This window comes from Entelurus aequoreus, linkage group LG10 (genome assembly GCF_033978785.1).
Source record: "Entelurus aequoreus isolate RoL-2023_Sb linkage group LG10, RoL_Eaeq_v1.1, whole genome shotgun sequence".
NCBI lineage: Eukaryota > Metazoa > Chordata > Actinopteri > Syngnathiformes > Syngnathidae > Entelurus > Entelurus aequoreus.
The window spans coordinates 32,389,503-32,404,439 of record NC_084740.1 but is presented as its reverse complement, the minus strand read 5'-3'; the positions used below and the strand labels follow the sequence as shown (position 1 = coordinate 32,404,439).

The 14,937-nt window shown below is 38.0% G+C and overlaps 1 protein-coding gene and 2 long non-coding RNA genes across 6 annotated transcripts in view; 2 read left to right on the top strand and 1 right to left on the bottom strand.

The window, feature by feature from the left end:
- The window catches only part of LOC133658469 (uncharacterized), a 31,133-nt gene extending 27,663 nt beyond the window's left edge, over positions 1-3,470 (top strand). For 3 of the 4 annotated variants that reach the window (XR_009827473.1, XR_009827472.1, XR_009827471.1), the window contains exons 3-5: positions 2,743-3,162; positions 3,235-3,328; positions 3,399-3,470. This is a non-coding gene — a long non-coding RNA (uncharacterized LOC133658469). The remainder of the gene's footprint in view (positions 1-2,742; positions 3,163-3,234; positions 3,329-3,398) is intronic. The other variant, XR_009827474.1, reaches the window with a different exon arrangement.
- The window catches only part of ppp5c (protein phosphatase 5, catalytic subunit), a 38,402-nt gene extending 23,866 nt beyond the window's left edge, over positions 1-14,536 (bottom strand). Inside the window, exon 1 of the mRNA XM_062060542.1 lies at positions 14,462-14,536. Coding sequence (XP_061916526.1) covers positions 14,462-14,493 — 32 coding nt within the window. The 5' untranslated portion in view covers positions 14,494-14,536. The remainder of the gene's footprint in view (positions 1-14,461) is intronic.
- On the top strand, positions 3,542-4,135 carry LOC133658470 (uncharacterized). Its single transcript, XR_009827475.1, has 3 exons — positions 3,542-3,641; positions 3,713-3,807; positions 3,879-4,135. It is a non-coding gene; the product is annotated as an uncharacterized LOC133658470 (long non-coding RNA).
- Positions 14,537-14,937: the final 401 nt, after the last annotated feature.

Here is a 14,937-nt window from a genome sequence, read left to right as displayed (position 1 = left end):
CCGCTGGCATCCGTAACACATGCGTCCCAATACTTTTGACCAAACGGTGTAGTTTGTCAGCCACTAAATACACTTTTGACCCAGGGTGCCATGGCGACAACTAAAACGCTATTTTCTTTACTGCGAGCCAGTTATTCGAGGCATCAATCACGACTGTTGCCTTAATAAGCAATGTTAACAGAAAGTTTAAGAGCCTCACTTATGACTTTTTGTTTTGTTTTCACAGCTGTCACCCATGAAGTTTGTGGACGTTCAAACAGCTCACTTGGAGTCAGACAGGGCAGCGTGTGTGTTTACTTGCAGCCACACCACATAGTCGTACTAACGTGTCAGACAGCAGAGCTCATAAAACAAGTCCCGGTCCCAGGATTATCGATCAAAGTCAGTGGCGCACCGACAGGGCTTTCATCCGCCCCTGCGGTCGCCATGTTGGCACCCGAGGCGGTGGCGTGTTGTTGTAGCTCGTATATTTTGCTACCACTGGGCATGAGAGCGCTGCATACACGGGCAAGCTTTCCCACAGAGAGGACCCCCTCTCCTCAGACCACAAGCAGGAGTGAGTCAGGGTGTGTGTGTGTGTGTGTGTGTGTGTGTGTGTGTGTGTGTGTGTGCGTGCACAGAGCCTCATGTTGCTTACACTTCAATGGGCTGCTGAAAGCGAGGTGATGAATAGAGAGAAAGAAGCAGGTTGGTGAGGAAACCACCTGAAACGTGAGACCGTGTGGTGAGAGGGCAACATCAAACAAGTAAAAACTCTGTTTGCCGTGAGGATGGATTCAAAACAGCGTCGTTTCGGAAATGTAAAATAATCCACAGAAAAATGCATTTGACTTTAAATATTATTTACTAGGGTTGTGAATCTTTGGGGACCCCATGATTCGATTCGATTCGTGGGGGTGACGATTCAATTCAGACTCCATTCTTGATTCGAAACGATTCTCGATTCAAATCTGTACTTTTTTTTAATAACGTCAGATGCCAGTTCTATGATTAACTACATTCTTCCATGAAATAGGTCTGATCAGTTTCTATTAGTGTTGTCCCGATACCAATATTTTGGTACCGGTACCAAAATGTATTTCGATACTTTTTGGTACTTTTCAGTACTTTTCTAAATAAAGGGGACCACAAAAAATTGCATTATTGTCTTTATTTTAACAAAAAATCTTACAGTACATTAAACATATGTTTTTTATTGCAATGGAAGAACAATTTTGTCCCTAAATAAAATAGGGAACATACTAAACAACTTGTTTTTAGTAATAAGTAAACAAACAAAGGCTCCTAATTTAGTCTGCTGACATATGTGTCATTTATCATTCTATTATTTTGTCAACATTATTAAGGAAAAGTGGTAGAAAATGGATTATTAATCTATTTGTTCATTTACTGTTAATATCTACTTACTGGTGGGGCGGTGGACCATGTAACATGTAATGATGGTTGGTCAAAATTTTTCATAGATTTTGCTGTAAAGACTTATCTTTAAGACACTTTCTGGTTGCTTCCAAAAACGGTTCATTTTGAGAGGCGGTGTTGTTAGATGCAAACAAAGCCCTCCTTACCACGCCCCCAAACGCTGACTAAACTTCGGTCCCTGCCCCGCATTTATGTTCGGTACAGTATTAGTTTTTTGTTTTACTAAGACCGTATGGAATATGGACACCAGTGATAGCCACCAGCCATTTAATTTTTACTTGACTTTTACTACAACACAACATCCCAGATGACACAACGAGACCAGCAACTCACCGTGGTTCCGCGTCAGCACAAAGAGTAAGGAGACGACACGGTGGACAAAAAGTAAGGAAGCCCGACCGGGAATTTCTGGTACAGTACACTGGCTAAAGTAAACTTCTACAGAGTTTATCCCTCTCCAATGCTAAATCCTGGACATATACCTGTGTATATCAACGATAAACTGCTTTTCTATTCTATATTATGTTTATTATTTCACTGCCATGTGTGGGCAGATCGGGCTCGCAGGCCAAATGAAAATCTACATACACAGTCTGGATGGAACAATCGAACACTAAAATAACTTCTCCATCATACTATCTCATGTACATCTAATTTAATACACTTAACAATCGACGCCGCAGTGGTATTAAAACGATGCATTGCACGAACCATTTATACTAAAGGTTACAGCTTACTACCAAAAGTAGGGACTATAACTTCAACTGTCAAAGCTTGTCTGTAATAAATAACACATTAATGACCTTGCGACATTTTAGCAAAAATTATTTTCGTAAAATATGCATTTTCTTCCAATTTCAGGTTTTGTCGGGACTCCTGATGACGTTTTGAGACATCTCCTACAACTACAGCACCAGAATTGTGCTGCTGAAGCAAATCCTTTTTTTTGTTTTTTTTGTAAAGGTCCCACCTTACGACATTTTAGCAAAAATGTTTTTTCGTAAAATATGCATTTTCTTCCATTTTTGGGTTTTGTCGCGACTCCTGATGACGTTTTGAGACATCTCCTACAACTACAGCACCAAAATTGTGCTGCTGAAGCAAGTCCGTTTTTTTGAATTTTTTTACGACATTTTAGCAAAAATTTGTTTTCGTAAAATATGCATTTGCTTCCATTTTCGGGTTTTGTCGGGACTCCTGATGACGTTTTGAGACATTTCCTACAACTACAGCACCAGAATTGTGCTGCTGAAGCAAGTCAGTTTTTTTGAATTTTTAGTAAAATTATTTTTTCGTAAAATATGCATTTTCTTCCATTTTCAGGTTTTATCGGGACTCCTGATGACGTTTTGAGACATCTCCTACAACTACAGCACCAGAATTGTGCTGCTGAAGCAAGTCCGGTTTTTTGAATTTTTTGTAAGGGTCCCCCCTTACGACATTTTAGCAATAATCTTTTTTCGTAAAATATGCATTTTCTTCCATTTTCAGGTTTTGTCGAGACTCCTGATAACGTTTTGAAACATTTCCTACCAGAATTGTGCTGCTGAAGCAATCAGTTTTTTTGAATTTTTTGTAAGGGTCCCCCCTTACGACATTTTAGCAAAAACATTTTTTCGTAAAATATGCATTTTCTTCCATTTTCAGGTTTTGTCGGGACTCCTGATGACGTTTTGAGACATCTCCTACAATTACAGGCCCAGAATTGTGCTGCTGAAGCAAGTCCGTTTTTTTGAATTTTTTGTAAGGGTCCCCCCTTATGACATTTTAGCAAAAAAATGTTTTCATAAAATATGCATTTTCTTCCATTTTCAGGTTTTTTCGGGACTCCTAATGACGTTTTGCGACATCTACAACTACAGCACTAGAATTGTGCTGCTGAAGCAAGTCCGTTTTTTTTGAATTTTTTGTAAGGGTCCCCTTACGAAATTTTAGCAAAAACATTTTTTCATAAAATATGCATTTTCTTCCATTTTCAGGTTTTGTCGGGACTCCTGATGACATTTTGAGACATCTCCTACAACTACAGCACCAGAATTGTGCTGCTGAAGCAAGTCTGTTTCCCCCCTTACGACATTTTAGCAAAACGTTTTTTTCGTAAAATATGCATTTTCTTCCATTTTCAGGTTTTCTCGGGACTCCTGACGACGTTTTGAGACATCTCCTACAACTACAGCACCAGAATTGTGCTGCTGAAGCAAGTCCGTTTTTTTGAATTTTTTGTAAGGGCCCCCTTACGACATTTTAACAAAATTATTTTTTCGTAAAATATGCATTTTCTTCCATTTTCAAGTTTTGTCTGGACTCCTGATGACGTTTTGAGACATCTCCTACAACTACAGCACCAGAATTGTGCTGCTGAAGCAAGTCCGTTTTTTTGAAATTTTTGTAAGGGTGCCCCCTACGACAGTTGAGCAAAAATGTTTTTTCATAAAATATGCATTTTCTTCCATTTTCAGGTTTTGTCGGGACTCCTGATGACGTTTTGAGACATCTCCTACTAATACAGGCCCAGAATTGTGCTGCTGAGGCAAGTCCGTTTTTTTTAAATTTTTTGTAAGGGTCCCCCCTTACGACATTTTAGCAAAATTATTTTTACGTAAAATATGCATTTTCTTCCATTTTCAGGTTTTATCGGGACTCCTGATGACAGAATTGTGCTGCTGAAGCAAGTCCGTTTTTTTTGAATTTTTTGTAAGGGTCCCCCTTTACGACATTTTAGCAAAAATGTTTTTTCGTAAAATATGCATTTTCTTCCATTTTCAGGTTTTGTCGGGACTCCTGATGACGTTTTGAGACATCTCCTACAACTACAGCACCAGAATTGTGCTGCTGAAGCAAGTCTGTTTCCCCCCTTGCGACATTTTAGCAAAAAAATGTTTCCGTAAAATATGCATTTTCTTCCATTTTCAGGTTTTGTCGGGACTCCTGACGACGTTTTGAGACATCTCCTACAACTACAGCACCAGAATTGTGCTGCTGAAGCAAGTCCGTTTTTTTGAAATTTTTGTAAGGGTCCCCTTTTACGACATTTTAGCAAAATTATTTTTTCGTAAAATATGCATTTTCTTCCATTTTCAGGTTTTGTCGGGACTCCTGATGACGTTTTGAGACATCTCCTACAACTACAGCACCAGAATTGTGCTGCTGAAGCAAGTCTGTTTCCCCCCTTGCGACATTTTAGCAAAAAAATGTTTCCGTAAAATATGCATTTTCTTCCATTTTCAGGTTTTGTCGGGACTCCTGATGACGTTTTGAGACATCTCCTACAACTACAGCACCAGAATTGTGCTGCTGAAGCAAGTCCGTTTTTTTTAAATTTTTTGTAAGGGTCCCCCCTTACGACATTTTAGCAAAATAATTTTTTTCATAAAATATGCATTTTCTTCCATTTTCAGGTTTTGTCGGGACTACTGACGACGTTTTGAGACATCTCCTACAACTACAGCACCAGAACTGTGCTGCTAAAGAAAGTCTGTTCTGTTTTATTTTTTGTAAGGGTCCCGGTACCTTTCAGAGGCGGTATAGTACCGAATACGATGAATTATGTCAAAAGGCATTAATAATGTAACAACGGGGTCAAATTTTACTGCATGGATCGTACTCCCAAAATGCAGACGGAACTCTGGTTGTAAGGTGCAGGTAAGGAAATTATTTATTGTTCATAAATCAGGCAGGAAATGCAGATAAACAAAACAAGCGTGCTGATAGCACGGGAAGCAAAGCTAAGGAAAAGGCCAGCGTAAAAGCTTAGCATACAAACTTTGACTGTACTTGAATGTATAATAGACTGTATTTATATTATTCACATGTGAATTATGCTGTATAATAGACTGTATTTATACTATTCACATGTAAAAAATACCTACAGTAAGTGTTTATTGTGAGCTAACTGTGGTGCTGAATTTCCCCCAGGGATCAATAAAGTACTTTCTCTTCTCTTCTATTCTATTCTAAACAGGCATAGGAATCAAAAAGTAGACGTCGTAACTGTTGCGTAGTGCAAACAAGAAAGCCAGACTGAGCGTGACGAAAAACGAGAATAGGTAGCTCTCTGATTAGTGTTTGGCAGCAGTTGAGCGTCCCGGACACTAATCAGAGGCATGTGAAACTAGTCAGCACCCATGGTAACCAAAACACACAGACTCAAGGGTGCTGAAAACAGAATTGAGGGAGTCAAAACTAAACTAAACATGATCATGATCGGATCATGACAAATAAATAATGTTCTTTTCGCATACCTCTATAACTGATAACAGTAGATCAGCCGGGATACGCTCATTTGAAAATTTGATTTACAGCTCTGAAATGTTGTTATTATTTTCATTTTGATGCCCCGCCCTCTACCGTTTGACCAATTAAAAAGTCCGTGAGTGTGTCACATCCAGGTTGCCTGTTACGCACCACCCCCTCCGTCTGGCTACTGCCACTGGTAAAGTTACTAAACATGTAAGACCTTAGTAAATCTAAAAGGCCTCGTTACGATTCTCAAGTTATTCATGACAAAGCCAGGAACAAAATAAGGATTTGTATCGGGGATGCCTTTGAAAGTTGGAGACGATTGAAGGCGTAGAAGATGTTTTCATCTGACGCCATTCTTGCTAATTTCCTCCTTGATAAGTAAGTAAGGCATTTACGTTTTCTTATTATTTGTAATAAATGGAAATGGACGTTTCGTATGTAAACTATATTGTCCAATACAGTACAATCTATGATGTTTGTGCAATGAATGCTTAGCATGCTCGCCCGGTCAATGACACATCGACATATAGGCTAACGGGGGAAATATATGTCCGTTAGCCTGTATGTTGATGTGTATTCCAACTGACAGGGCAAAATATATTTTCGATAAATAAAACCTATGTGGATATGGGTAGTATCAGTGCCTATTTCGTTCTCAGTTTGGACATGCTAAGAGGAAGGAAGACAGCTCCAGTGTGGACTCAGAAGACGCAACTGGGCTCTGGGTACGTGCAGGCTTCCTGCGGAAGACGTCGGTGGCGAGGGAGAGGCCTGGCTAGCAGCTAGCAGCAGCTAGCAGAAGCAAGACCACCTCGCGACGACGGGACCGGTAGGTGACGGCGGCGGCGAGTGACAGCAGCGGGGCGGCGAGGTAGAGGCCCGGCTAGCAGCCAGCAGCAGTGGGATCACCACCCCACCACCTCACGGCGGCGAGATCGACAGCTTTCTTGCGGCGGCGTGTGATAGCAGCAGAGCGGCGAGGGAGAGGCCCGGCTAGCAGAAGCGGGACCACCTCGCGACGACGGGACCGGCAGGTGACGGCGGCGGCGAGTGACGGCAGCGGGGCGGCGAAGGAGAAGCCCGGCTAGCAGCCAGCAGCAGTGGGACCACCACCTCACGGCGGCGAGAGCGACAGCTTTCGCGCGGCGGCGTGTGACAGCAGCAGAGCAGCAAGGGAGAGGCCCGGCTAGCGGCTAGCAGCAGCTAGCAGAAGCGGGACCACCTCGCGACGACGGGACCGGGGACAGCCTTGGCTGAAGGCGGTAAACACCCGCGACAGCCAAAATCAACATGGGGCCAAAGAAGGTGCTCTCTCCTGATGAAGGTGAGGAGATAAGGCGATCACTTGAATTTTTAACAGCAGAGGTATCAGCAATTAAGCAGTACCAACAGACAATTATGCAGCTGGTGGAGGAGGTAAAAATTCTACGAGTCGAGAATGATGCAAAAACTTTACAAATAGAACAGTTAACAGACCGAGTGGATGAACTGGAACAATACACAAGAATAAATGACGTTATTTTGACCGGGCTTAATATTAAGCCCCGTTCATATGCTCGGGCGGTGACCGCCAATGGTGGAGAAGAGCCCGGGAATTTGGACATCTCCACAGAGAGGCAAGTGGCAACATTCATGGAGTTAAAAGGCATATTCATGGACATGGCAAATGTGGAAGCTTGCCACCCACTCCATAAGACGAAAGATAATTCGGCACCAGTAATAATAATGAGATTTGTCAATAGGAAACATAAAACCGCATTACTAAAACAAGGGAGGAAGCTGAAAGGAACAGACGTGTACATAAATGAACATTTAACAAAGAAAAACACAGACATAGCCAGAAAAGCACGTAGCTTAAGAAAACAAGGAAAAATACAACAAACATGGACAGCAAACTGTAAAATATTTATTAAACTAAATGGAACACCAGAGGAAGCAAGAGTAATAGTCATAAGGAAAATAGCAGAGCTGGATAAATATCAATAACGATAAAAAAATTAAACACAACCATGACACAAACAAACAATAATCAATCAAACAGAGAATTTATAACCTTTTCCAGCACCGACTATAACAGGACGGAATTGGACAGTGCTATAGATCCAGACATACATTTTTTTTCTCACATGGACAATAATTGTTTATATTATACAGAAGTACAGTACAACACCAACATTAATTCCAATAACAAACTGTCAATTATTCATATTAACTGCAGAAGCTTGTATGCCAATTTTAACAATATGAAATTATTTTTGGAACACTTTAAAGAACCTTTCAAAATTATCGCTGTATCAGAGACATGGATGGATCCAAAAAAAGGAATGGACTTTGGACTAGAAGGATATGAACTCAATTATATTAATAGAGTAAATAAGAATGGAGGCGGAGTTGCTGTATATGTGATGAAGGACTTCCATTACAAGGTGGTAAAAGACATGTCACTGGCTATTGACAATGTTTTAGAGTGTATAACCATTGAGATATGTCATGAAAGAAATAGAAATGTATTGATCAGTTGTATATATAGGGCACCCAACTCAAGTATTGAAGGATTTGAAGACTGGCTTAAGGGAACTTTCAATGGAATCAGTCAAAAAGTACTCTTTTTTATGTAGAGACTTCAACATTGATCTCTTGAACCCCAACAAGCAAAAGTCCATTAATGATTTCACAGATACAATGTATAGTATGAGTTTGTATCCTCAAATCACAAGGCCAACCAGAATTGCAAGTCACAGTGCTACACTTATTGACAATATATTCACTAATGTCTTTGATAATAATATAACAAGTGGACTGTTAACAACCGACATCAGCGACCATCTGCCAGTCTTTACTATTTATGATGGGAACTACAGGAAGAAGAACATTGACAAAAAGACATTTCAAAGACTATGTACAGAGGAAGGAATGATTTTCTTCAAGAAGGATCTGAGGAAACAAATTTGGGACAATGTATATAATGAAGATGATGTAGATCAGGGGTCACCAACGCGGTGCCCGCGGGCACCAGGTAGCCCGTAAGGACCAGATGAGTAGCCCGCCGGCCTGTTCTAAAAATAGCTCAAATAGCAGCACTTACAAGTGAGCTGCCTCTATTTTTTAAATTGTATTTATTTACTAGCAAGCTGGTCTCGCTTTGCCCGACATTTTTAATTCTAAGAGAGACAAAACTCAAATAGAATTTGAAAATCCAAGAAAATATTTGAAAGACTTGGTCTTCACTTGTTTAAATAAATTCATTAATTATTTTACTTTGCTTCTTATAACTTTCAGAAAGACAATTTCAGAGAAAAAATACAACCTTAAAAATGATTTTAGGATTTTTAAACACATATACCTATTTACCTTTTAAATTCCTTCCTTTTCTTTCCTGACAATTTAAATCAATGTTCAAGTAAATTTATTTTTTTTATTGTAAAGAATAATAAATATATTTTAATTTAATTCTTCATTTTAGCTTCTGTTTTTTAGACGAAGAATATTTGTGAAATATTTCTTCAAACTTATTATGATTAAAATTCAAAAAAATTATTCTGGCAAATCTTGAAAATCTGTAGAATCAAATTTAAATCTTATTTCAAAGTCTTTTGAATTTATTTTAAAATGTTTGTTTTGGAAAATCTGGAAGAAATAATGATTTGTCTTTGTTAGAAATGGTCCAATTTGTTATATATTCTAACAAAGTGTAGATTGGATTTTAACCTACATAAAACATGTCATCAAAATTCTAAAATTAATCTTAATCAGGGAAAATTACTAATGATGTTCCATAAATTCTTTTTTTAAGTTTTTCTCTTCTTTTTTTTCGGTTGAATTTTGAATTTTAAAGAGTCGAAATTGAAGATAAACTATGTTTCAAAATTTAATTGTCATTATTTTCATGTTTTCTCCTCTTTTAAACCGTTCAATTAAGAGTAAATATCATTAATTATTAATAATAACATAGAGTTAAAGGTAAATTGAGCAAATTGGCTATTTCTGGCAATTTATTTAAGTGTGTATCGAACTGGTAGCCCTTCGCATTAATCACTACCCAAGAAGTAGCTCTTGGTTTCAAAAAGGTTGGTGACCCCTGATGTAGATGATGCATATGGGAATTTTGTCAACACCTTTCTAACACTCTATGATAAACATTGCCCATGGAAAGAACGTAGTAAGAAGCAAAAGAAAAACAACCAACCGTGGATGACAAAAGGACTGAAAAATGCTTGTCACAAAAAACCCACATTGTATCGAATATTTATAACACAAAGATCTATAGAGGCAGAAAATAAGTATAAGAAATATAAAAACAAGCTAATTGGTATACTACGAACATGTAAGAAGGAATACTACAGTCAATTATTAAACAAGAACAAAAACAACATGAGAGCAACATGGGGCATCCTAAATAGCATCATTAAAAATGGTGCTAAGAAAGATTACCCCCAGTACTTTCTAGATGGACATACAAAAAATGACAATATGAACCAAATAGCTGAACGTTTCAATGATTATTTTGTTAATATCGGAACAAATCTGGATCAAAGAATTCCAAATGCAGATGATGGGTCAGTTGAGGACTTGAGTGAGCTCATAGACAGAAATCCCAATTCCATGTTTCTTAAAAGTGTAACAAAAGAAGAAATAATCAAAATTGTAAAAAATTGTAAATACAAGACTTCAACTGACTGTCATGGAATAGATATGGTAACGATAAAAAAGGTTATAGAAGACATTTCAGAACCTCTGACGTATATCACCAATGTATCATTTTTAACCGGAAAATTCCCAGACAAAATGAAAATTGCAAAAGTCGTACCAATCTATAAGAATGGAGACGTACACCAGTTTACTAACTACAGACCAATTTCATTACTTCCACAATTCTCCAAAATCATGGAAAAATTATTCAATAGTCGATTAGATTTATTTATTAACAAAAGTGGGACGCTCGTGGAGAACCAATATGGATTTCGAGCAAATATCTCAACATCAATACCATTAATTAAAATAACAGAGGAAATTACCAATGCAATAGATGGTAAAGAATGTGCGGCAGCAGTATTCATGGACTTAACAAAAGCATTTGATACAATGAATCATGATATTTTAATACAAAAATTAGAACGATATGGCATCAGAGGTTTGGTATTGAACTGGGTAAGAAGCTATTTAACCAACAGGAAGCAATATGTGAAGATGAGTGAAAATATGTCAACACGGCTAGATATATCCTGTGGTGTGCCGCAGGGATCAATACTGGGACCAAAATTGTTTAATCTTTATATAAACGACATTTGTAAAGTTACAAAGGACTTAAAGTTAGTTTTATTTGCAGATGATACAACTGCTTTCTGTTCAGGAGAGAACACACAGAAGATAATACAAATAATAACAGAAGAAATGAACAAATTAAAAAGATGGTTTGACAAAAACAGACTATCTTTGAATCTCAGTAAAACTAAAATAATGCTATTTGGCAATAGTAGAAAAGAGCATCATACGCAAATACAAATAGTAGACATCGAAAGGGTAAAAGAAACCAGATTTTTGGGAGTATTAATAGATGATAAAATGAACTGGAAATCTCATATACAAAACATACAACATAAGGTAGCAAAAAACATTTCAATAATGAATAAAACAAAACACGTCCTGGGCCAAAAATCACTTCATATTCTCTACTGCTCACTAGTGTTACCATATCTGAGTTATTGTGCAGAAATATGGGGAAATAACTACAAATGTGCGCTACATTCGTTAACCATGTTACAAAAAAGATCAGTTAGAATAATACATAATGTTGGATATAGAGAACATACAAACCCTTTATTTATTAAGTCAAAAATATTAAAGTTTGGTGATTTGGTAAAATCGCAAACAGCTAAAATGATGTACAAAGCAAACTATAACCTGCTACCAAAGAATGTACAACATTTCTTCTCAACTAAAGAGGAGAAATATAACCTTAGAGGAAAAAATAATTTAAAACATTTATATGCACGTACAACACTTAAAACTTTTAGCATAACAGTATGTGGAATTAAATTATGGAATGGATTAAGTAAAGAAGTTAAAAATTGTACTGACATGATCCAGTTTAAGAGGTTGTTTAAATTAATAGTGCTTACAAAGTACAAAGAAGAAGAATTATGAGAAAAACTTCCAACCTTATTGAAAATATTCTTCATCTCAGTATGTTAATAATGACTGAATTAATTAATTACATATTACAAACTGTTGTATATACTAATTCATAGATGTTATTTTATTATATAAAAAGGTCAGTAAATGATTTTATATAATTGTAAATGCTTTGAAGTGGGAAAGGGGTAGGATTAAATAAGCTTTGCTTCTTCCTACTCCTTTTCGGGCATGATGTAAATGAAATGATATGAAATTGTGTGATGTATTATGATGTAAATGTGTTCATGTTCGAAATAAACTAAAAGAAAGAAAGAAAGAAAGAAAAGTTTGCTGATACGCTGAGGAAATGGGTTCCAACATTAGCATGGCTGTCATGGCAATGTGAAACGTATGGAGAGAGCCAAATCACATGATAAAATAAATCCTAATTTGTGTTTGCATATTGTGGACTACATGTACCCAGTTATATGGCAATCTGAAACGTTTGAAACAGTAGCCTACCTTGGTAAAATGTCTCCTCTTTAGTTTTGTGCGTACATTAGGCTGCTAAGCATGCTCTACTTATTTTCACCAGTACAACCATTGCTAGTGTTCGTTTTAGTCTTTGTTTTCTGATAGTACTGACAATAACCATATGATTGCCATTTGTTGTCATATTGTATGAAGGCATGACCTACTTTTTCCTAAAAATAGCCTAATTTCTGTGTAAAATGTGTTGGTTAGATATTGGTTATCGACAAAACGAACGGGACAAGTGGTATTAAATGGATGTATTGTCTCTTCAGCTATTACGGTCCCAGCACCTCAATCCCTAGTAAAAGGCAGTGGAAGTTTGAAGTTCCTGGTTTTGTTTAATAAAATGCTTCCCAACCATTAAATAAAGTCAAATACAAATAAGGCAATAAGAGAAGTATCCAACACTTTCTAAAGTAAATCTGTACCGCAAATATGGGCATCTACATCAACAATATAATTTGCCTGATTGGCTGGACAGGGCAGAGTGAAAAAAATTAAATATTAGATTTTCTGGAATCGATTAAAGGGGCTGTTTGCAACTTCTTCACATTAACATAAAAAAAAAAATTATATATATATATATATATATATATATATATATATATATATATATATATATATATATATATATATATATATATATATATATACACATATATATGTATATAACACGAACACCATCGGCTAGCTTATGTTACAATTGTTGGTTTAACAGAACACATTTGTTTGAAATGTGTCTATATTTATGTAATACAATTTTTTACCGGCCCTACTGTGTAGAATTTTTGGAAAATTAGCGCCCTCTTAAAATCTGTGTATATGTTGCAAAAAGCTCCTTTAAGAATCGTTACAAAAAGGAATCGCAATTAATTTGAAACTCCATTTTTTGACACCGACTATTATTTACTGTAAACTATTATCAGATGCTATTTTAGCAATCACAAGCCTAAAAACCAAAAGCAAATGCCTCGGTTTAGCAGTTTTTCTTATAGAAAACCCATATTTTACGTGTTTTGGCCTTTGAATCACATTAGGTTTTGGAGCCTTTGGAGAACTCCAGCCGAGGTGAAACTTTTTTCTAAAACTAAAGCAAGACGAGATCTGTGTATGGATGGGTAAAACTAGTGATGGGTCCGGCAACACCGATGCATCGGCGCATGCGTCGAGCTCATAGAGCGATACCCTGTGTCGGTGCGCGTATCGCTTTTAGAAAGTCACGTGACCGAACACGAGCTGTTTTGGTCACGTGACCGCTCATGAGCTGTTCTGGTCACGTGACCGCTCATGAACTGTATCGCACTGACGCCTGCGCGTCAAACTGTTTATTAGGAAGCGGCGCAATGCGTGTTGTTGACGAACACCGTTAGGGCCGCTTGTTGTCACTGTCACTCAAAGTTGCATTTCAAAATTACCCAGAATAAATGTGTTTATTTTGTTTAGAATTCAGATGGGTTTGATTTGGTGCGCGGCATATATTGGCTGTGCGGCGCACGGTGTGCGCGGAGGACGCCTGAGCACTGCGCAATTGCGCAGGCGCGCACCTTAGAGGGAATGTTGCTCACAGGGCACAGAGGAGGCGTCAGTGCGATACAGTTCGCGTATCGGTCACGTGACCAAAGCAGCTCATGATCGGTCACGTGACTTTCTAAAAGCGGTACGCGCACCGACACAGGGTTTCGCTCTATGAGCTCGACGCATGCGCCTATGCATCTGTGTTGCAGGACCCATCACTACTGTTACTAGAGAAAGGTACAGGTATGACGGCGTGGCGAAGTTGGTAGCATGGCCGTGCCAGCAATCGGTTACTGGGGTTCAATCCCCACCTTCTACCATCCTAGTCATGATACATGTTCACATTATTTGACTGTATCTAAAAAAGATAAAAATATATTTTTATTTAAATGAAGATATTAAATAATCCTAAATGAAATACAATGACTTGGTTTATATTATTGTATATACTAGGTCATAAAATCAGTGTCAGTTGAGTCGGTCCATAGGTTGCCTGTAGGGATTTTTAATGTCCAGCAGATGTCAGTATTTAGTGACACAGTATCGACACAGTATCAATACAGTTTTGCAATGTGTCGAAACGCTTCATGAGGCCTCATCAACCCATCACTAGGTAAAACTAAGCTTTTGTGCTTGCCTTATAAGAAATGTGCTGTCAGGAGTTGGCATGGCTGCGGTAGTTGTGACCTCAAGGTGCAGGAGACAGGTGACGAAATGCAGGCCAGAGTCTTGATTCTAGCACAAGAAAGTGCAGCAGGGCAGGCTGGCTTATAAGGAAGCCTGATTGGCAACCATGAATAGGTGTGCTCAGGTTGCCAATCAGGGACAGGTGAGGGAAACGGCGCTCAGCCCGAGCTAAAATGAGTTTGACACCCCTGTGTTACATAATTATAGTTTTTTTTAAACACAAGAATGGAGGAAATGTGACACTATCCATGTTTGTGTGGACATGACCATAGTGGGAGTTTATGTAATTTCGACTTAAATACTGTATCACCAACATTCAGTAAGTGTAAAATATATGTAAACAAATATAACATTAAAAGACCTTAAGGCAGGGGTGTCCAAAGTGCGGCCTGGGGGCCATTTGCGGCCCGCAGCAAATTGTTTACC